The sequence below is a fragment of the Zootoca vivipara genome, chromosome 1 (assembly GCF_963506605.1).
Source record: "Zootoca vivipara chromosome 1, rZooViv1.1, whole genome shotgun sequence".
Lineage (NCBI taxonomy): Eukaryota > Metazoa > Chordata > Lepidosauria > Squamata > Lacertidae > Zootoca > Zootoca vivipara.
The window spans coordinates 40,148,166-40,172,311 of record NC_083276.1 but is presented as its reverse complement, the minus strand read 5'-3'; the positions used below and the strand labels follow the sequence as shown (position 1 = coordinate 40,172,311).

At 41.7% G+C, this 24,146-nt stretch overlaps 1 protein-coding gene across 2 annotated transcripts in view; it reads right to left on the bottom strand.

Annotated features, from left to right (window-relative positions):
- Nucleotides 1–24,146, bottom strand: part of RYR3 (ryanodine receptor 3) — a 264,337-nt gene that overhangs the window by 10,681 nt on the left and 229,510 nt on the right. The window contains exons 79-96 of one of the 2 annotated variants that reach the window (XM_035110794.2): nt 23,768–23,847; nt 23,447–23,523; nt 20,372–20,445; nt 20,113–20,130; nt 19,561–19,641; nt 18,907–18,995; nt 16,134–16,262; nt 15,262–15,366; nt 12,376–12,457; nt 10,615–11,936; nt 9,984–10,042; nt 7,700–7,871; nt 7,272–7,358; nt 5,922–6,119; nt 5,277–5,407; nt 2,914–2,956; nt 1,695–1,822; nt 37–97 (exon numbers count right to left, since the gene is read on the bottom strand). In XM_035110794.2, coding sequence (XP_034966685.2) covers nt 37–97; nt 1,695–1,822; nt 2,914–2,956; nt 5,277–5,407; nt 5,922–6,119; nt 7,272–7,358; nt 7,700–7,871; nt 9,984–10,042; nt 10,615–11,936; nt 12,376–12,457; nt 15,262–15,366; nt 16,134–16,262; nt 18,907–18,995; nt 19,561–19,641; nt 20,113–20,130; nt 20,372–20,445; nt 23,447–23,523; nt 23,768–23,847 — 2,936 coding nt within the window. The remainder of the gene's footprint in view (nt 1–36; nt 98–1,694; nt 1,823–2,913; nt 2,957–5,276; nt 5,408–5,921; nt 6,120–7,271; nt 7,359–7,699; nt 7,872–9,983; nt 10,043–10,614; nt 11,937–12,375; nt 12,458–15,261; nt 15,367–16,133; nt 16,263–18,906; nt 18,996–19,560; nt 19,642–20,112; nt 20,131–20,371; nt 20,446–23,446; nt 23,524–23,767; nt 23,848–24,146) is intronic. The other variant, XM_060273292.1, reaches the window with a different exon arrangement.

The following is a 24,146-nucleotide window of genomic DNA, read 5'->3' as shown; positions in this document are numbered from 1 at the left end:
AAGAATAATTTTTCCACATTCATAGAGTATACTTACATTATCAGTGAAAACTACACCAAGCTTCCAGATATGGTATTTGGCATCAATAGAACTTAACCTAATAGATAAATAATATTACATTAATCAGCGGTATAATCAATATTTTATCAACATACACATTTCTCTCACATTGATTGTTTTAGGTTTTCCCCCTAGCAGCGATATGCGCTGAAATATTCTAGGGAATTTATGGAGGTATATTGGGGATATTTTTTTTTACAGCTTCAAACATGATCCAACTTTATCACCTACTTTTAAGTATTTAAAATAGGGCGCAGCACTACTGTTCTACTGCAGTATCATGAAACAGGCTGTTGTGCTTAGCTAGCCCACAACACTGAAAGGTAAGTCAGCTTTATACAAAGAGAACAAGTCATGTGATGTTGGTTCAACAGCACTAATTTCCCCAAGCAGGCATGACTCACCTGTGCAACATCCCAACATCATTTTAACTACTACAGGGCCATTTCAAGTAAGAGACTCTGCACCCCCTGTATGGCACTATAGTTTTAAATAACAGATTTGCTATTGGCAGGCTGTCTTGCTAAAAAACTGGATGGTGTATTGGCACAAGCCACTCTGCACTACCACAATTTCATGTTATATCACCCATACACATCAGATTAGGGTGTCAAGATTTCTCAAGATTTCTCAAGATTTCTTTAGCTGATGAAAAAAATCTCTTGATTTTGTTGTTGTACTCTTTTAAAACGGGCACTTAAACAGTTCCAACAATATTCCATCACACTGATTTGCTTTATCTAGCTCCATCACCAGCCTGGCCAAACTTTATAAATAAACTAGTGGAATTCAGCCCGTTTAAAAACGGGCGCTAGAACGCTGCTTTCGTGCAGCGCCGGCATGGGACGGAGCTTCGGAGAAGGTCTCCAAAGCCCCGTCTCATGCGGGAGGTGCGCGGGGGGGGGAGAAGTGCTCCTCCCCCCGCCACCTCGCCACGCAGCGCCGGCATGGGACGGAGCTTCCGAGAAGGTCTCCGAAGCCCCGTCTCATGCGGGAGGTGCGCGGTGAGGCGGCGGGGGGGGCGCCTCGCCGCGCACCTCCCGCATGAGACGGGGCTTCAGAGAAGGTCTCTGAAACTCCGTCTCATGCCGGCGCTGCGTGGCGAGGCGGCAGGGGGGAGCGCTTCCCCCCCGCCTCGCACCTCCCGCATGAGACGGGGCTTCGGAGAAGGTCTCCGAAGCTCTGTCCCATGCGAGCGCAGAGAGGGAGGGAAGTCTGCGGCCCCGCCACTCCTCTCACGGGCCAGGGAGCGTTGTGAGGAGGAGGAGGAGGCGGACAAAGATGGCATCGGGCTCTGGGGACGCGGCGGCGGTTGTGGGAGCCGGACCGGGCTCCTCAAAGGCGCCCTTCCTCCCCCCCATTCACCTCCGCCGGCCTCCACACTCGCTTCCCCGACGCGCTGTCTGGCTGGGAACGGCAGTTGGAGGAGACGGGGGGGAGGGCGCGCACATGTGCGTTCTAAGTCTCTGGTCCAATCCCTGGGGCACATGCGCAGTAGCCCAGGGACACACGGGGAAACTGGACGCAGAGACACTTGCATATTATTATATAGGATAAAGTAGCTTTTGAAAGGGACTTCTGAATTTTCTTGGCCTCTAATCTACTATGGCTTTAGTTTAAAGATCCCACCGTACCACAAAACAAGAGATGCCTCCTCTAGTTCAGTATGTTCCACTGGGCTGAAGTCCAGAGCATTTTTGTCCAGACCCAGGAGTTCTGCAATGCGTTCTGCTCCATATAAATCTCCATACTTGTTGATTACCTTCAAGGGAAAAGATACGAGGTATCGTCAGCTTTAATTCAATCAGTATTTGTCAGGAGTTTTAAAAACTTAGCACCCCAGGGTTGATACTCTTAAAACAATGACAGCTGGCAGCAGGAGTGGAGGCATTCAAAAATAGAAACATAAAAAGTAATCCGAAAGCATTTTTATCATGCAAATTAATTAAATGTGAGTTATTTTCTCTTTTAGGGTTATACATGCCTGGCAAAGCAATACTTGCAAATAAGAGCTGAAAATATCACTAATACATCATCATAGATGGCTATTCCTAATAAGACTTTAAGGGGCATTCTCTGCATATCACTGAGCGGAGCAGGTTGAGGAAACAAAGGTGTCTGCAAATGAGACATGAAGGCTGGCAGCATCAGCCCTGCCATGTTGCAGATAACATGAGCCTTTCCTTATGAGGAACGGCTTAGGGAGCTGGGTATGTTTAGCCTGGAGAAGAGAAGGTTAAGGGGTGATATGATAGCCATGTTCAAATACTGTATATAAAAGGATGTCATATAGAGGAGGGAGAAAGGTTGTTTTCTGCTGCTCCAGAGAAGCGGACACAGAGCAATGGATTCAAACTACAAGAAAGAAGATTCCACCTCAACATTAGGAAGAACTTCCTGACAGTAAGAGCTGTTCGGCAGTGGAATTTGCGGCCAAGGAGTGTGGTGGAGTCTCCTTCTTTGGAGGTCTTTAAGCAGAGGCTTGACAGGCATATGTCAAGAATGCTTTGATGGTGTTTCCTGCTTGGCAGGGGGTTGGACTGGATGGCCCTTGTGGTCTCTTCCAACTCTATGATTCTATGAACTGTTGCAGCCTGGAGACAGTCAGGTCATGTATCTACAACAGGGTCCAGGGGGCAGAGACTGCTGGGAGGAGTGCAGAGAGAAGAAATGCCATGGTACTCCTGGAGCCCATGCTCACTTCATTGTTGCTAATATTCTGTAATAAAACCGTGGCCTTTTATTCCAGATTTATGCTTATTCCTTACACATAATGCAACAACAAACATGCTTAATTTGACATATCTGGTTATTTTTAGAGCACTACTCTTGACATATATTTAAAGAACTTACCTTTCGTTTTACAAACTTGTCCCAATAATTATTAGGAAAATATCTGCATAGATACATAAATAAGAATTTCAAATTAGTTACCAAAAACACAAAAATTACTTCAATTACATTTGTATTTTATTGCTATAGGTTGCGTTAGGAAGATAACGGTAGCATTACTTGCTGATCTACTGGTAGAATTTTGCCTCATAATGATTGTGTCCCGTCCCCCCCCTGGTGATTGCATATCATTTGTAAATTTCTGTTCACTGAGGGATACTGGTGTTTACGATCCATAATTACGGATTTTACAGATTTTCTCCAGCTCCCGCCAGGTGTGAAAGAAAATGATGTAGCTCCTTTCTGCAGTGTACATATTAACCTTTTAAACCATTATTTTCTTTACATTTGTCTAGATTTTATTTTTATCACAGGTTCATTGCCAAGTACAAAACAGATGTCTGAAAGAAAATACAACTAAAAAGACCATTTCAGTTAAGTTTTTCCTAAACATGATACTAGCAACTGTATTTATCAGTCACCATCTCCAGCAGCAACAGCAAAAGATTAGGATTTGTTGGTATGAGATTGGTCAACAATGCATCTGGCAGCACGTATGGAAGTAGAAAGATACAGCAACAATGATGGCCAAAGCAGAATCAATGGAAGCAGAAGAGCTGACAGCATTGAGAATGCCAGGATTCCTCTCTTACTAACACTGTTCGTTATAACATCTGAAGAACTTTGGCAATTTGGCAATATGTTGATTGTGTAGGAAGTGCATATGATGTGATTTCTTCTCACAGCAGCATCACCGGAGACAGTAGCATTGATAGTGTGAGTGTCTGGAGCAGGCATCCCCAAACTGCGGCCCTCCAGATGTTTTGGCCTACAACTCCCATGATCCCTAGCTAACAGGACCAGTGGTCGGGGATGATGGGAATTGTAATCCAAAACATCTGGAGGGCCGAAGTTTGGGGGTGCCTGGTCTGGAGGCTGTTGGAGGATAGTTGGCAGTCAACAGATTGATGTTGAATCCTGACAAGACAAAAGATCTGTTTTGGGGGGGATGGGGTGGGCAGGTGTGGGAGACTCCCTGGTCCTGAATGGGGTAACTTTGCCTTAAAGGACCAGGAGTAAAGCCTTGGAGTCATTTTGGACTCACAGCTCTCCATGGAGGCACAGGTCAATTCAGTGTCCAGGGCAGCTGTCTATCAGCTCCACCTGGTGTGATGGTTGAGACCCTCCTACTTTCCTGTGCACTGTCTAGCCAGAGTGGTACATGCTCTGGTCATTTCCCGCTTGGACTACTGCAATGTGCTCTACATGGGGCTACCTTTGAAGGTGACTCAGAAACAACTAACCCAGAATGTGGCGGCCAGACTGATGACCAAGAGCAACTGCAGGGACCACATAACGCCAGCCCTACAAGACTTACAGTATGCTTCTGAGCACAATTCAAAGTGCTGGTGCTGACCTTTAAAGACCTAAACAGCCTCGACCCTGTATACCTGAAGAAGCATCTCCACCCCCATCATTCAGCCTGAGGTCCAGCGCTGAGGGCCTTCTTGTGGTTCCCTCACTGCGAGAAGCAAAGCTACAGAGAACCAGGCAGAGGGCATTCTCGGTAGTGGCGCCCACCCTGTGGAACACCCTTCCATCACGTGTCAAGGAAATAAACAACTGCACAACTTTCCAAAGACATCTGAAGGCAGCCCTGTATCGGGGAAGTTTTCAGTGTCTGACATTTGCTGTGTTTGTATTATGTTGAAAGCCGTCTAGAGCAGCTGGGGCAACGATGATGATGATATGGGATGTAATGTCACCCTTCTTTCCTATGTAGCCTCTGTGAGGAAACCCAGAGCTTACAGCTCTGGGGAAGTGCGTCCTGTCACTGGAGGTGTATTTACATACGGGATTTATGCTTTGTTATGTGAACAGTTACTTTCGGGTTTTGGCCTCGAAGGAGGATCGACATGTCGTCGCTTTCTCCCGGCTAGGTTTGTTGTTTTTAGCTGCTGTACAATAAAACTTCTTAGATTAGAGAAGCTGAGTCTGTGATTTATTATCCTACAGACTCACACAGACGCTGCCAAGATACTCTGCTATTCCCGGGAGTCGCTGTGAGAGGCGTAGCAGAGAAACGCAGAGAATTGATCCCACATCACGTTATGGGTAAGGAAGCACCCGTAACCACAACAGCCTCTCCGTTGCATACATTATTAGAGTAGCATGAGAAGCAGGCATTGTGAAAAGTAACCACAGTGCCAAAGTAAAACAGGAATGGGGCCTTACTGCAAAAACTACAAGCAGCTTGTGTTGGCCTTCTTTAGCTTAACTTCTGATCAAGAAGCAGGAGCAAGGTTGTACTCCATGTTACTTACGGCGTATTTATGACCAGGCGATCCCACTGTCCTTTAATGTCATCTTCGGAGGGTTGTTCAGTAATATAGAGACCATCAAATTCCAGCTTCCTTGCAATGTCCTTCTCCCGTTTGAATACAACCAGAGGAACCTATTGCAAAAATAATTATTTGGAAGATTCCAAAGGAAGCTGAATGTTTAGAAATGTCTTGAAAATAGTTTGCAATATTGCATTTTACAGTGTTCCTGAACTGTACAATTGGAAACTATCTTCTTTATCTACTGATTATGGGAATTGTGAAGAATTTAAGAAGATCCTGGAATTGTGAAGAATTTAAGAAGGTGTGTGTGTGTGTGTGTGTGCCTTGATGTAGGCTCCAGAGAACAATCAGTAAATGGAGCTGAGATCTATCAAATGTATATTCTATCTTACCACACACGGGGCCCAAAGGAACACAAAAATACTGAAGAAAATAATAATAATAATAATAATAATAATAATAATAATAATAATAATAATAATAAGGTATCATTGAAGTATGTAAATTGAAACAAAAAAACATTCAATAGCATCAATAAGAGAATGGCCATTGGAAATGAGCAATGGAAAAACCATAATATGAAGAGGCTCTTATTAATGGATAATTTAGGGTGAAATTACTAACCTTTAAACAATAGTATCCAATAACACATACAAAAGAGATGATTGTATGGATAACAGCTAGAGCCCTAAGTGTTGGTGCCATGTAGCCTGTACTCTCTTGTAAAACATAGAAGACTACTCCATCTTCATCTTCTTCCTCCTCTAAAGAATGCCACAGATCTGAATCTTCTTCCATTTCTTCAAAAGGCTCTTCTGTCACCTAAAATGATACACAAATAAGGAGTGCAGGTATACACAATATATACAGATATATAGATATATATATTTTAAAAGGACATATGATAGAAATTTTCTAGCATTTTTTCCATATTTTTTATTAAAGTTGTTGTCTAATATTTTGAATTATAGTGATGTTATCACGTTGCAGTTTGCTTGGCCACAGCTCCTGCACAATATTTCTCAGGCCCACTGAAATGTGATTTTTCCATGCACATTCTCCCCCCCCCCCGGGAAATGTTGTGTAGCCGCAGCTGGATCAGGAAAACATGTTTAGGGCAGAGGTGCTATATAAGCCTAGGGCAGAGGTACTATAAAAGCCTAGTGCTTGCTGATCAGAAGGTCGGCGGTTCAAATCCCCGTGACGGGGTGAGCTCCCATCGCTCGGTCCCAGCTCCTGCCAACCTAGCAGTTCGAAAGCATGTCAAAGTGCAAGTAGATAAATAGGTACTGCTCCGACAGGAAGGTAAACAGCGTTTCTGTGCGCTGCTCTGGTTCACCAGAAGCGGCTTTGACATGCTGGCCACATGACCTGGAAACTGTACGCCGGCTCCCTCGGCCAGTAAAGCAAGATGAGCGCCGCAACCCCAGAGTCGTCCCGACTGGACCTAATGGTCAGGGGTCCCTTTCCCTTTACTATATAAGCAATAGCGTTTTACTCAGAGTAAATCCATTAAAATTAATCAACATGACTAAGTTAGGACCATTAATTTCAGTGGGTATGCTCTGAATAATGCTTAGTTGACCAGCACCTCATGTATTTGAGGGGGTGGAGGAAGAGAATTTAAGAAGTTATACCCATCTGGCTGGGTTTCCCCAGGCACTCTGGGCGGCTCCCAACAGATTAAAAACAGAATAAAACATCTCTGTATGTTAAACACTGCCATATATTATGCTGATGCTGGTGTAGTGTTGTGCGGTGGTTAAGAAACTGAGCTATTACACTCAAGTCCCCAGTTCAAATTCACCTCTTCCATGAAATCAAATAATGCACAATAATTTTACATTTTTTACGGGTAGCATTCATTTCATGGTTGAGTCTGCTTACTTTAATCGTCTAAATTTTCACCACAGTATAGCAAATGTCACTGTGAAAAATGAAGGCGTCTTGCCAGAACTGATACAATTACATTACCTTGTAGAAAAGCAGGATAAAGTTGATGGCGAATGCAACAAAAAGTGCAAGAAATCTTAAATTGTAGAAATTTCGGGCCAAAAAGTGCTGAAAATGCAAGGAATGTTATTAGTTCCTAAAACAATAACCAGAACTGAAAAGGAAGAAAACAAATTAACAAAGGAGATTTAAAAAATGCTTTACATCATCATTATATATCAGTTATGTTCCATTTCATACTTTCTTTTCCAAGTGTTGTCTCTTTATTAAAAACCTCTTCATAATGCACCAACGTATCTTACTTATCCTCAAAGTTGTGAAAAATGCAATTTTGTTATAATAATATAATTAATATAATATAATATAATATAATATAATATAATATAATATAATATAATAATGTTATTCTCTAATATAATCATTGGCCAAAAGAAAGAAGGTCAACATACCAGCATTTTTGTCTGATAAACTTCCAATACTTTAAAAAAGTTGGCCATAACTGCATCAGGTTTCTCAATTTTTTGCCCACGCCTTCGTTTCCGTTTTCTAGGTTCTTCAACTTCCATATGTTCAGAATACATATCATCCTTTATTTTATCCTGTTTCTCGCCATCCTCCATGCTACAGAATATGAAAACAATTATTAATGAACAGGCACGTTTTCTGCACTGCTCACAAATAAGATCCTGACAAGTCCAACTGGCAAATGAGGTTCAATGTAAGATGACACACACTGGGGCAAAATATCCTAAATGCACTTAAACATATAGCGAACAAACCACCACTTCCCAAAATATATAGCAGATACAGTACATGCTATGGAGAGAATGGATAGAGAAATGCTTTTCTCCATCACCCCTAGAACTCAGGGTCATGCACTGAAATTCTTTCACGGGAGGGAGGTTCAGGACAGACAAGGAAAAACACTATTTCACACCATGTATTTTTAATTTAAGGAATTTGCTACAACCGTATTAGTACTGGCTTTCAAAGGTCAATAATTGGTAATGGTTGCCATTTTATTCTCTGTACAACAGAAAATAATAATCAGATATTTGCCTTTTAGGTAAAGATACCCCTGACCATTAGGTCCTGTTGCGGACAACTCTGGGGTTACGGAGCTCATCTCGCGTTATTGGCTGAGGGAGGCAGTGTACAGCTTCTGGGTCATGTGGCCAGCGTGACTAAGCCGCTTCTGGCGAACCAGAGCAGCGCATGGAAACGTTGTTTACCTTCCCGCTGTAGCGGTACCTATTTATCTTCTTGCACTTCGACGTGCTTTCAAACTGCTAGGTTGGTAGGAGCTGGGACTGAACAACGGGGGCTCACCCCGTCACGGGGATTCGAACCGCCGACCTTCTGATCAGCAAGCCGTAGGCCTTTTAGTACACTGCTAAACCCTGTTATTGGCTCTGCAATTCTAGAGGTTACAGGAGAATAAGCTTATAAGGGAAAAATAAAACTGAGTGCAGCAAGAGGGGGAATTTATTTTTTATAGAACTTCAAAGATGAGTAGTAACAATGAAGAGAGAGAGAGAGAGAGAAGGAATATATCATTTTCTTTAACTTGGGTACAAACTGATTAGATCTTATCATCTCCTTGCTTTTAAACATTGGCATTAATTACACGCAAGCATGGCACTGAAAACTACAATAGTCAAGAGGATTCTAATGCTTCCTCCCTGATATTTAATCCTTTTGTTTTAACTTTAGGGCTTTGAGGAGGCTTTTAAAACTAAACTGCTTTAACAAACTGTTCAATAAGTGCTAGACACATAAATTCAAAGTGGAACTTGTGCTTGAGGTCTGCCTGAAGCTCATTCACCGCAGTACACATAAACATAAAAAGTACATTTGTACCTACCTGAAATGTAGCTTTCAGTTTCTTAGTGAAAGGTCAGCCGAATGGGTTGATGGCGCCACCTAGTAGTCAAAAGGCAGGCAGGCAGGAACATTTTGGGAGGTAGAACTCCCAGCATGCATTCAGTTTGCAGGCTTACCAAGCCTGACAGCCAGGAGTGCAAGGATAGAAGCAGTGGCAGAGCATATGCGCGTGCTGCCCAGGGTGGGCATGCTCCGGGGGGGGGGGGGCGTGACACGGAGGGTGCCCTCCCAGGCACGGGATAGCCGCTCGGGTGCCCAGAGCAGCGCATGCATCCTGCAGCCAGGGGCGGAGCGAGCCGCCCATGGCAGACATTTAGCACATCGCCCACCCGCCCAGGACTCCCAAGCCTCCCCCAAGCTGTCAAAACGATGGGGGGAGGGGGGAATGCTGCCGGCAAAACAGCGCAGCTCCTCCCTTACTCCAACGGCTCGGGGTAGGCTTGGGAGTCGTGGGCGGTGCGCCAAAAGTCACCCCCCTCAGTGAGGGCATCTGGGGCAGCTCACCCCCGCCCCCCTTCCTACACTCCTGGATAGAAGAAAGAACCATGCTACCGCCCAATGTCAGTGTGACTCTGTTAATAACAAGAATCCTACAGCCAAACCAACTATGGAAAACTACACTTCAGGTAGATACAATTATACTTGTTCCCATTTGCAGTGAAAGGTCGGCAAAGTAGAGTATACAGCAGCCTTGACCCAATGCAGGAGCAGAACTGCATGTTGGGAGTCTCACCTCCCCAAAGTTTGCTGCCTGCCTTTTGATCACTAGGTGGAGTCATGAACCCACCCTGCTGACCGGAAATGGGAAAACAATCATTTCCAAGAACATAAGAGCTAAAAATAACTTACTCAGCCTTCTCGGATTCTGTTCTTGTTTCTGATTCATCATCCTTTACAATTTCAGGTGTCTGAAAAATGTTGAAAGTACTTTGAATTTTGATATGATAGAGAATTAAGTATGCCCAATTTCAGAAGTCTGAAAAGGTTACAATCATGCTGTGAACTCAAAAAGTTTATAGTAAACTAGGATAAGGTAGAGATAAAAAGGTAAAGGACCACTGAACGGTTAAGTCTAGTCAAAAGCGACTAAGGGGTGCAGCACTCATCTCTGCTTTCAGGCTGAGGGAGCCACTGATTGTCTGCAGACAGCTTTCCGGGTCATGTGGCCAGCAGGACTAAACCGCTTCTGGCACAACAGAACACTGTGATGGAAGCCAGAGTGCAAGGAAACGCCATTTACCTTCCCCTTTGCAGCAGTACCTATTTATCTACTCACACTGGTACACTTTCAAACTGCTACGTTGGCAGGTAATCTAGGATACGCTCTGGGCATCAGGAGGACCCTACACTTCTGTCTGGAAAGCACCAGGGGCTTGGAGAACTTTGAGTCTCTGTGGTTTAGCTTTCTGCAGAGAATAAAGTCTATTCTCATAATCAACCAGTTATGAAGCATATTGAATAAAATACATTTATTGTTTACCTGTGCTTTTTTCTTCTTGCGAACTGCACTTTCCAAAGAAGGAGGGGTATCTGATCCAATGATATCAGCGATATCCCCTAGGCCAACAGCATGACCATGCTTTGATCCGCTTTCTTTCTTCGTATGAATGCCAAAAATATCTGACAAGATGTCCGTTTCTCCCTTCTCATTTTTTACAAACTGCACAATTTCAGCTGTAATGCCATGTTCTGTAACTTCAACTTTTTCTGCTTCAAGGACATCGTCGTGAATTCCAAACTGTGTTGGGTCAGGCATGTCTCCTAAAATTTTAGTAACTCTAATGTTTTTGGCTCCTTCAATTAGGCCACCCCCAAACACAGTACTCCAAAGAATCTGAAAAATACTGCACAGTATAGTGAGAAACATTTGGAAGAATCCTACAAATAGCACCCAGAAAAAGGAAAAAGATACTTTAACCAATTCTTTTACAGTCATCTTTCTCACTTTTCTGTACTGTTTTCTTAAGTTTTTCAGTCTTATCATTTTTAAAACAGTGGCAGCATTTTTCTTTATTGCAACGCATGCCATAGCAAAAGCCGAAGCTGATTCAAGGGACTGCTCTCCTTTCTCATCTTCTCCAATTTCCCTCACATAGCAAGGCTCATCTTCCTCCTCCTCAGGTCTGTCAACTGTATCCGATTCAGATATCTGAGATGCCAACTGCATTTCAAAAATCGTGTCCTCGCAGAAGTTCACGAAGAGCTCCATCTTCTCTTGTTCCCCACCTTCATTTACAACATCAAAAATAAACTGCCTTTTTGATTCTTTCACTTGAGGCTTTTCCCACTGTGTCCTACTGGATTCACTGATCTCAAAATAAACCCGCTCTATCTTCTTGGCACCACCCATTATCTCAATGCGCCCAAGGTAAGGTTCAAAATAGTTAAGGACACATTCTGCTGGATCTAATAGAGTTTGAAGCCGCGAATCATTTGGCATGTGTTCTGATAGGTTTGTTAAGAGGACGGCCACATTAAATCCAATATCTTTGGCTGGCTCGTGAAATCTTTCAACAAAATCGGCATAGTTAAACATGTCGTTTTCATCCGTTTCCGCACAAGACAGCAGGAACTCAATCTCCGATTGCGTATACTGCTTTTGACCTTCCATGGCTTTCTGGAATTCCTTCTTTGAAATTATGCCTTTATTTTCAGGATCATACTCTTTGAAAGCTTCTGAGCTTGTTAGATCCTTCAACTTGAGGAACATGTCAAAGAACTTCAATATCATTTCTACATTGCTAGATGATTCAACCAGAGTGTCCACCATCTGTTTCCCGATAGTGCCATTTACAACATTACCTACATTGTGAGTTTAAAAATCGTTACTTAGTTTTTATGTAAACATGCATTGAAAATATACATCTTATACATCCTTAGAAATGTGGAGAGAGAGTTTTCATGCTTATCATAGGTTTGTTTTAAATGTACCTTTGGTTGAGAACTATTATTCTCACCTGAATTTATGCCCATCTCTTATTTAGAATTATCTGTGGTGGTGGTCTATGGCTTTAGACAATAAAATTTCATTCATTCATCCAAATTACCAAGTAGAATTATTGTGATGGTCTGAATATAAATTAGAATAATAGAATCATAGAGTTGGAAGAGACCACAAGGGCCATCCAGTCCAACCCCCTGCCAAGCAGGAAACAAATTAAATTAAGTATAAACTCTACATATTAAAAATGATGGTGACGTTTGAATTCCATAGCAATAACTTTTTAAAAAAAGATTCAACCTTCAAGTAGGGACAACAGCATCACCACCATATCCTTCAGAAGATCTAGTAGCTCCTTCAGCAACTCTATCTGACTTGAATCCTAGAGTACAAATAGAATAAACAATAAAACAAATAAACCTAAAGACAATATTCACAATCTAGCAAATGGAAGCTTTATGTGAGTCTGCCTCTGTGCTCAACAGTGGCCAATAGGTTTAAGAGGATATTCAAAACAGTACATTGGAAGCTGATTAGTCTAGTATGGATATATGACTAGCAATTCTGCAGTGTCCCAGACAAAGATCTGTCACATCACCTGTTACCTACTCCTTTTAACTCGAGATTCCAGGGACTGAACTTGGAACCATCAGCATGCAAAGCTACTTTGGGAGCCAAGAGGAAGAACACAAATGAATTTATAAATAAGCACATGTTCTATCACTGTGATACGGTACCACTTGAAGGACACCCAGAATGAATACAAATATCACAATGATTCACAGCGTGGAATCTGAGAGATCCCACCAGTGAATTTCTGCTCATGGAACTTTCCTCTCATAGAAGGAAAGCTATTCCTCCTCCCCTCTATATCCTCTGAAAGGCTAGAGGTTGCAGGCAGGAGGAGAAATCATGGCCCCCTGTTTCTTGATCAGTAATCTCTGCTTGACTGCCAGCTCTAAAAAGCCACCTAAAAAGAAAATCATTACTTCTCCAAGGTTATGAACAGCATATTCCTGCAGATCATGTTGCTGCCACAAATATAAATATGCCAGGTAATATGGACATTTACAGATGGATGGTATCATGCATATTTTATGTAAATTATATTGAGTTCTGGAGGAGTGACTCCAAAGAAAGAGTGCAAATGCCTGCAACCTTGGAATGTAGACTTAGGATGTAGACTTGATCCATTGATGCATGTATATACAGTATACCATTTTGAATCTCGTGAGGGTGCAGAATTCCCTAACTGAGCAGCAGTCCAACACCCACAAATTATGTGATATGTACAGCAGAAAGCAATGATCCCATAGAGTCTGCTACTTCCAAAGAGTGCCATCAAAGTCCTTCCAAATAAATTGCAATTTACATTGTTCTAATCAACACACATGAGAAATATATATATAATTATCCATGTAATTATTTGTTATTGTAATCTGATGAATTCATCACCCATACCCACACCCATATCTAAAAACAAGCTACAATATAGGGCATGTAGACGAAATGGGTAGAATTAATAAAGGCCATAAGGGAGGCAGCATGGAATAAGCTAAATATGGATAGCTTGGTGACAGTGACTGGTCCTGTAAGTATAGAGCATGGTTGTGGCTTGTGGACATGTATCAATGTGAAATTATATACAGATTTATGAAAATCTTAGTACAGTGGAACCTCGGTTTATGAACACCTCGGTTTACGAATTTTCGGTTTACGAACACTGCGGACCCATCTGGAACGGATTAATTCACTTTCCATTACTTTCAATGGGAAAGTTCGCTTCAGTTTATGAACGCTTCAGTTTATGAACAGACTTCCGGAACCAATTACAACCATGCTTCGGGTTAAGTACGCTTCAGGTTGAGTACTCCGTGGACCCGTCTGGAACGGATTAATCCACTTTCCATTACTTTCAATGGGAAAGTTCGCTTCAGTTTATGAACGCTTCAGTTTAAGTACTCTGCGGACCGTCTGGAACAGATTAATCCACTTTCCATTACTTTCAATGGGAAAGTTCGCTTCAGTTTATGAACGCTTCAGTTTATGAACAGACTTCCGGAACCAATTACACCCATGCTTCGGGTTAAGTACGCTTCAGGTTGAGTACTCCGTGGACCCATCTGGAACGGATTAATCCACTTTCCATTACTTTCAATGGGAAAGTTCGCTTCAGTTTATGAACGCTTCAGTTTAAGTACTCCGTGGACGGTCTGGAACATATTAATCCACTTTCCATTACTTTCAATGGGAACGTTCGCTTCAGTTTATGAACGCTTCAGTTTATGAACAGACTTCCGGAACCAATTGTGTTCATAAACCGAGGTACCACTGTATCTGCATGAGATAAGTGGGGCCTACATCAAAATGCTATGAGAATTAATGAGTTTAATGTCTCATATTCTATATCTCTTGCTTCCCTTCCCTTACTAGTCATTCCTCTTCCTCTCTCCCTGCTAAGTCTCCCATTTAAGAACTCTATTTGGGGGATTGGTGCCAAATCCAGCATAAGGAGGAGGGGGAATGGCGGGGAAGGTCAAGGAAGGAGTGTGTGACCCTGGTACTCATTCCCAGTTTTGCAAGCCATGTTTCTTAATGGATGTCTAAAAAGCCATGGATGTCTAAAATTGGCCAATAGAAATTAAGCTTAACACTGATGCAACGCAATAAACAGGAGCGGCTCTCCCAGTAGGGCAGAGCCTTAGCCCTACCTTCCCAGCATTACCATGATAGGAAGGGCAAGGGAGTGGCAAGGCTATGGGGCTGTGCAGGTGCACAAGCAAAGCTACACTGGTGTGCACGCTGGTGCATCTGCACAGTCCCAAGTTTGCCACATCACACACACACACACAAACACCGGTAAATGGCACCTATGGCACTGCCTGGAGCCTATTGCTACATCTTCACCCCACTAGGCAAGCCATTCCTGACAACCTAACTCCAATAAAGCTTTTGGAATCGAATGCCTATAAGGTGATTTTGAACAACAACATCAATCAACTATGTTACAAGTTAATGTCCTTAAATTACACAGCTCATGCCTATACACACACACACACACACACACACACACACACACACACACACACACGATGTCCCATTCTTTATCAAATTAATTTCGCTTTTAGGTTTTATTACAATCAAGCAGTATATAAAAATCTTATGAAACAAACAAACACAATTTACCTGTGAAAGTTTCATTTGCATGTTGGCAAAAACATGAAGGAAGCCAACAACTGCATCCCACAGTCTACTGTGAGCCAAGCTCTGCTGGTTTCCAATGCAAGGACCCTAAAATTAAGGGGAAATGCTTTAAATTTCTATTTCAAGCAGCTATTCTGATAAACAAAAACAGTCGCAAAAATTATTTTGGACACAATTTAATGGATTCAAAAACTTAAAAGAGATAATACTGTATTACATTTTTATTTGAGGAATTTTTCCATTCATTTGAGGCAGATGAAGAAGCAGAATGGATATGGGACAAAATGAAAGGGGCTGGAAGTGTGGGAGGCCGTGAATATAAAGAGCACCGTCAGCAGATCAGGAGAGGCAACAGAAGTCATGCAGAGAGGAAATATGTTGGCGGAGTGTGAAGCAGCAGGAAAACTATCTTGCAAACCTTTCTGAGCCCTATGTATAAGAAGGGGTGGGCTGATCACTCTAGGAGTGACCGTTCTGCACTACAAAATCATTACTAACAACTGGGCTACAAGAATGGATTTTTGCTACACGTCTGATCTAAGCTGCTGGTCAGAAGGAGCAGTATTCCTGCAAGGGGACCCAGCAGGTGACTGAAGACATATAATGTCTATGTTTTCTTTCCTTTTCATCATAGGTATTGTGGAAGCGACACAGTTCAAATCAAGCACTGTGAATCATTTGTCTGCAGATATCCCCCCCCTATTGTATATTGGGCGCCTCTTCTACAGCTGGTGACCATGAAATTCTACCAAGCACAATCTGGGCAGACCTGTTGCTTTTATAATCCATGCAGTTCTTTCACATACACACCCATGTACACAACATGAAACATAGAGAAACGACGTGCTACTTACTTGGATATATTCAGTAAGTGAATTAAAAATCTGTTTGGTCACAGCCAATGCTTTAGAGAAATTACGTTGTCCAGATTCATCAATGACATCTTTTCCAGAGTAGTACCAGTAGAAGTCACTGATTGATTCCTAAGAATAAACAATAGGTGGGTTTTCCCCCTATGTTTTATGAGGGCCTAATCAAACTGCATCAAATCTATGGAAAATGCCCTTAGCTGATGGGTAAATGCTCAGATTTTATAATCAAGCACAAATGAATAATAAACATATTCAGAACAGCAACAGTATAGACAGCAAATAAGCATATTGATATTTTTAGTCATCAAACACTTGGGAGAACTGGATGGTTTTAGGGCATGACTGAAGGGTAACTGCTCTTTTCAGCAGTGGCTCAACTAAGCAATGATCCAACCCCTTCAACAAGGGATAAAGAAATGGGCCATAGTTTATCTATAGTTGCAAGAGATTAACTTAATCCCCTAGTTACAGGTAGGTAGCTGTGTTGGTCTGTCGCAGTCAAAATAAAAATAAAAAATCCTTCCAGTAGCACCTTAGAGACCAACTAAGTTTGTCATAGTGCATGCAGGGCCGTCTTGAGCAGATCGCGCGCCCTGGTGCTGAGGGGTGGAGATCGCTCCGCCGCCCGCCCCGCCCTCGCAGGGCGCAATTGGTTTCCGCGCGGCGCCCTCCTTGCCAGCCCGGCGCCCAGCTTACCAGCCCCCCGCCGTGGTGCACTGCGCCACCGGGGGTCTATGAAGAGCCGGCCCTGAGTGCATGCACACGAAAGCTCATACCTATGACAAACTTAGTTGGTCTCTAAGGTGCTACTGGAAGGATTTTTTATTTTTAATCCCCTACTTCAATATCCTCCTTGTTGGACTAATATGTTACATAGTATCTAGAATACCTACCAATCAACACAGCTACCTTTGCATTTGATATCAGGACATAAAATCATAACAAGCCAATGGCTCATCTAGTCCAGCATTCTGTTTCCACAGTGGCCAACCATATGCCTTTGGGAAACCTGAAAGCAGGACCTAGGCACAAGGGCACCCTGTCTATGAGACATTCAAACCATCCTAACCTGCAAGTCCATGGTTTCTTATCAACTTTCGAAAAAGTTCATACAGCTAATCTCAGACTAGAATCCTATACCAACTTCCCTTGGAACAATGCCCACTAAATTCAATGTGGTTTTCTTCTGAGTAGATATGTGCAGGTTTGCATTTGCAGGAAACTGCCCACTTTAGAGGTAATCAACATTGCCAAAGGGTTAGCTTTTCTTTCTCTTCTGAGAGTTGCTCAAAGACGACAGTAACCGTTGAGAATCTGTTCAGCAGTTCTAATCAGTTCCATATCAGATGGAAGCTTGGTTAGTAAAGTTGTGGCCTTATTTCTCCCTCACACCCACTGCAAACACCATCAAGGAATAATAAACCTTTAAATGTCACTTTCTCGGTCACTATGCCTCTAGACTGGGCAGGGCGAGTGTGGCATGGGACCAGTGGCAGTGCAGGTGTTGTTGGACTCCAACGAAAGAAAAAGGTAAAGGACCCCTGGATGGTTAAGTCCAGTCAAAGGCAACTATGGGGCTGCGGCGCTCATCTCGCTTTCAGGCCGAGGGAGCCAGCGTTTGTCCACAGACAGACAGCTTTCTGGGTCATGTGACCAGCATGACTAAACCGCTTCTGGCACGACGGGAAACAGTGACAGAAGCCAGAGCGCACGGAAACGCCATTTACCTTCCCGCCATAGCAGTAGCTATTTATCTACTTGCACTGGTGTGCTTTCGAACTGCTAGGTTGGCAGGAGCTGGGACAGAGCAACGGGAGCTCCCTCCAACTAAATCACATACAAGGGCACAATACTATACGACAACCACAAAGAGCTGCTGAAGGTGCATGGCTGTAACTACAATATATTGGTGATAAAACATTTTATCTACTTTATTGTAAACTTCTGTCATTACTTCTTCAATATAGATATCATTTTCATCTTAACATCCACATCGATAAGCATCATTAGAATCTTGTTGATTCTCAAACCCCTAGGAAAACTTTGCACTCTACAATAATCCCTAAGAGAGTTTGCATGTAAACTCAATGTAACCCTCTTTTGAATTTCTGTTTTGAATACAGTAATAATTATATTTGTGTTGGATGGTTCCATCATAGCTGCCAAGTACCCCGTTTTCCCCGGGAAACCACCGTTTTTACTTACCTTTTCCTGGTGGTCCCCCGTATCACTTCGTCTCCCGTTTTTCTCCATTATTTTCTCCTGCCGGCTGCAATTTTTTTTCTTTCCAATTTGCCCTTCTATGGGCACCAAAAATCGCCGCCACTGGCTTCAAAAGTCGCATCTACGCATGTCCCGAAGTGCATAGACGCAACTTCCGGTGTTGGCGGCGGCCATTTTTGGTGCCCATAGATGGGCGGAGTGACACCGGACGTTGCGTTGACGCACTTCCTGACATGCGTACAAGCGACTTTCGAAGCCGGCGGCGGCCATTTTTGGTGCCCATAGAAGGGCAAAGCAACACCGGAAGTTACGTCGATGCAACTTCCGGTGCCACACGGCTGCCGGTCCCGGATTCTGCAGTCCGGGACTTGGAAGGTAAGGGTTCCATGCTAACTGGCCCAGTGTCATGGGAGCTCTTTAGGAAAAGAGGAGAACAGAGGCAGCAACAGTAGTGAAAACCCAAAGTCTATTTCAGTATGGAGACTTTCTAAAGTAGGAAGTGAAATTGAATTAAAATAACTCTCCAACTTACCTGAAGGCGCAAAAGATAATCAACTGTGCTAATAATAATATTAACTGTGGTGGTATTGCCCATCTGAGTGCGCAGGTAGTTCTGAAAATCTGAAAATTAAAATAAAAGTGGTGAGTAAATGCAAGATATGAAAATATTATTATTTCTATATTTGTGTTCCTATAGAGCAGTGGTGGGCAACGTGGTTCCCTCCAGATGTGCTTGGGTTCAGCTCCTTTCAACATCAACCAGAATGGCTAATGGTTGGGGATTATGGAAGCTGGAGTCCACATTGCCCCTGATATAGAAAATGAAAAATCTGAATTGCTCAGTAACTGTAGCTGATGGATACAACCACAGAAACATTCTTAATAGTAAGGCAGTATTATTTCTTAAGCAAGAGCTATCAGAAATAGCATTTGCATTTCCTCCTACACAGATTATTTTGCCACTTAAAATATGCATAATTTATAAAAGGCAATTTGATTTCCTGTTAGAAATAACTACTATATGTTAAAAATATTTTTTGAGAATTCTGAGGTACCATTTTATCTGAGAAACAGATTAATTAATTCCCTATGCTAAAGGACTGAAAATCAGTTTAAATGAAAAATGAATTGTTATTCCTTTCAATGAAGGATTTCAATGAAACAATAAATTTCTCAGAACACTTACCATTGTTATGACCTTCACACAGCAGTTGTAAAAATCTAAACAGATCTTTAGTAAACTCATCATTCTGTAGTACTTTCTCACCTTGAAAATATACAGTACAATGAATTATGCAATCATCAGTCATTTCCAAAACATGCAGAACAGATAGTCTTCCAACAGCATCCTTCAAACTAAGTGATTTCAATAAAAAGCAAATACTGTAAGCTGATTTACAGTAATTTTTAAAAAAGAAATGTACTGGAGAGAATGATAAAAAATAAACTATGAAACAGAAAAAAAGCAAAGCCAAATATTTAGCACTCCAAAGCATTCATGGTCAAAACTACAGGACTAAAGATCTAATAGGAAATGGTTAGTCATTATCAAACCATGCCTTAAATATGAAAGACACTTCTTTAATTAAGCATCAACTTGATTGTCCAAGCTCAACACGCAACCGGCTGCAGACCATGAAACTAAACCTAAAGGGTGTCTGGAAAGATGCAATTAAAGAAGATTTCTTTCTGTGTTTGCAACACACAATAGCATCAAAAGCTGTAAACCCAAACATACCACGCTCACGTACGATGACTGTGGATCAAAGAAAAATAATAATAATATAGGGTAAGCAAGTTACAAGTTACACAATATCTTTTGTTTAACCGTTTCTCTAGAAAAATTATTTAAAAAACCATAATAGTATAATGCTACATTATTTTAACGAGGCTATCAACAGAAGAAACTTTAAAAAAGACCTGACCAATTTGGTATCAAAAGGGGGGGGGGAATGAAATGTAATCCTTATGTGAATTAGAAGTATGAGTATACTTACGTGTTCCTTCTTCAGTAACCATTCCAAGGCCTTCTGCTTTATTTTGTCTCTCAAAGGCATTCAAGTCAAGAACACTTTTTAAGAAAAAGACAATTCAGAAAGGATTGCTGTATCTATTAGCAACAGAAACCCTGAACTGCTGGCATACAAACAAGCAAAACATACAAACAGTAAAAATGAGTTATAAAGGTTTTAAAAGATGGTGGATGACCTCACTGATCTGTAAGGGGTCCAAGTTCCTTCCATAACACATGCCTGCCTGAAAATATTCCATCTGTGATATCAGGGCAAGCGAATGCATGGATATGTTGAGATGGAAATGAACGGAATATACCTTAAGAATGAATGATGTTTCCTCTTCGCTCTTCCGAATCACACTGAAGCTGGCTTCTTTTCCATTATAATTACCACCATTTGGTGAAGACATAACATTCTTAGGAAACCCACACACTTTCAAATATCAAATTAACAGAAGAATCTTAATCTCTGGCTATGGAGCAGCAGGGCAGAACTGCTGGATCTGGTTGTGCCTGCTTATGCTGGCCAAGGCAGGAGGAGGCTGGGTGTTGGTTGTTCAAAAGAAATACTGTGCCATCTCCAGGCTGGGGTAGCTGAGGGGCTCCTGGGACTTTGCATCCACTGGATCTAAAACTTCTGACATCCTGACCCTATTGCCAGTGGCAGCTTCCTCCCCAACTGGGTGCAGCAGGAACCTTTGCAACTGCAGAGCTACCCACCAGCAAGGCTGTCAAAGCATTAACTCTGCCATATATAACCCCCATGCAAAGATGAGGGGATTAGGATAGTGTACAATTACTGTGCTAACAGAGCAATTCTTTGTATTCTTCTCATAGGTTAGAATCACTGAGTTCAACAGGGCTTACTCCTAGATAAGTTTATTTAGCAGTGAGTCTAAGGCCCATTTATTTGGAATTAGGACACACTGGGTAAATGTTAGTGAACACAATTTTGAGGGGGGGGAATAAGCAAATATTTATTTCAGTAACAACCTACAACACCCAGATTTGATATAGCATCTCTACCATGAAGACAAGAAACATATACCCCCAACTTTTTCTGTTATTACCACGTCTCTGTTGTCAACTAAATTTTCAACTGCATGTCTCAAGTGTCAGAATCAAACACTTGATAAACTCCCCTGAGTTTGAGAGTACAGTAATACTCAAAGGTGCGATGGCTAGCAAGCCCTCCTGGCTCCAAAGGAAAAAGCCTTACACTGGAGAAGGGAAATGTAATAGCAGATAGTCCAGGACTCCAGCAAAGACAGGAGAAGTGTCTCACCTCTGGTAGGAAATGTTTTATATTATACCCATAAGAATAAAGACTATTGCGTTAGCTTAGCTGTCATGTCACTGTGGCTGTGGGGCCGCTTCTTTCATCCCGATTTTTGTTTGTTTAATGGCGCTGCTAGTTTATCATTATGTAACACCAAAGATTTAAACAGGAGGGGAGAAAGAACCAACCCTCTGACGGATACCTAAGCTGCTCTTTAAATTCGCCCTCAGTTGAGAAAGTATGAGAAGTCAGAGGGGCAAAAAGTGCATGTACCAAATCTTCTCACTGCTTTTTAAGTAACACGTATAACCTAATGGATGCAGTTTCTGCAAAAAAATGCAAGTTTATGCACACATTCCTTGATCACGATAAGTATCAATATATTACCTAGGAGTGGTAAAGCAGGGGTGTTATGGTACAACAGCATCTAGGACAATTTGTAGTGTACACTGGACATAACTTGTTTACTCAGAATCTCCTTTCTTGTAATTTGAATCCATTGGTACGGGACCTGCCCTCTGGAGCAGCAGAAAACTTGCTTGCTCCATCTTCCATGTGAGAGCCCTTCAGATATTTGTAGATGGCTATCATACACATCACCTCTCAGTCTTATCTTCTCCAGGCTAAACATACCCAACTCCCTCAACCATTCTTCATAAGACTTGGTTCTCAGTCCCTTGATCATCCTGATGGCCCTCCTCTGCACACATTACAGGTTGTCAATATGCTTCTTAAACTGTGGTGGCCAGAACTGGACCAATGCAGAGCAAAGCAGTACTATTACCGGTACTTCCCTTGATGGGGACCCTATACTTGGTTGACACAGCCTATAATTGCATTTGCTTTTTTTGCTGCATCATCGCCCGACCCAGCCTTTTTGGATTATGCCTCATCTACAGTTACAGTAGTGCCATGAGGTCATGCATGTGGCCAATGATTATGTCCACTGTGTATACTTTTGTCCACACTGATACACAGTATTGATGCAATGAGCAAATATTACTAATTCCATTTTGAAATGTATGTGTTGAAAGCATGAAACTGTATAAAATCACAATTTCTAGTCTATTTACTTACAAGTGATATTAAAGCAAATTAAGATATATATTCAACTAACATTATGAATATTTGGGATGGGGCAATTTGCTGTCTAAACTACAGTATGTCAAGAATATCCTTGAGTTCTAATACATAAACAACACCTTAGCTGTCACTGGATGTCATGAGAAATGTCTTTATTTTTGATAAAGAAAACAATCTGCACTTCTCTCTTCCTCCTTTGACATAGCTGCAAGATCAAAAGCTTTCACTTCCATTTTTGATTAACCACAGTTTAATATTATTTCTAAACCCTAAACTGTGGTTAACCTAAACTATGGTTTGTTGAAAAAAGTTAGCTCCATGTTTCATTGTCATTGCCATATAAACCATGATTTCTCATGGTAATGAACAGCTGTCAGTTTCTAGTTCGCCCCTAATATTTTTCTATGCAAAATACTACCCAGTTATCCACAAATATAAGTTCATGTGGAAAAATCATGTCTGAACCAGTAAATTCATCAATATAGCCATAATTTATTCCGGTCATCACAATGGGGAGATACCACAATTGCAGGAATTGTTGCTGGCCAATAGCTATCTCTCATACTAGCATTTAAATCCCACATCACATTGGCATTTTTATATCACTTGGAAGAGATTACATGGAGAGAGGGAAATGTCATACAAATAGGCATGCTGACATAGTTGGAAGTAGATTGTTATATTTCATGACTTTACCTGCAAGATTGCATTAAGCCAGAAAGACTCTGAAAAAATCCAGCATCTTTTTTCTCCTTCAAATAGTCCAACATTTTCTGAAAAAGAAATGGTTGAACAAAAGAAGAAATGATTTGGTTTTTCCTTATTTGTGTAAGGAATTTTCCAGTTTACTTGACATAAGCAAAAAGAAAGAGAATTTTCTGTAAAAAAAAATTCATTCTCCAAAAATAACTGAATTCTCCTCAGTAGTAATTCAACTTCTCAATGCTTTTAACAGTAAAACATTAACAAAATCAAAGTAACATGCATACAGATCTATCACATCCAAATATGGCCCACCTGTTGAACAACTGAGTTTCCTCCATTTAGAACAGCAATACCAAGTTTCAAGGTTTCAACTACCATATGTCCCATTTCACCTGTCAATCAAGAACAGAATAATTTTATGGTAAAGTAATTACTCTCTTAAAACATTTCTAAGCAGCAGCACCTTACTCCACATCCTGAGATGCTTTTCAAACTTTTGAATGTTTAAAAGCATTGCTATATGTGGAACTGTTGCCTCAGTGCACATGCACAACTCCTTTGATTCGTGCTAAAGTAAAGCTGAAGCGAATGTCACTATAACAATCACCAAAGTAAAGCAGATCATATATATTCATAGCAATGAATCTAAGCACTGGTCTTTATTTAGTCAAAGAGGCACCATCCATCCCCA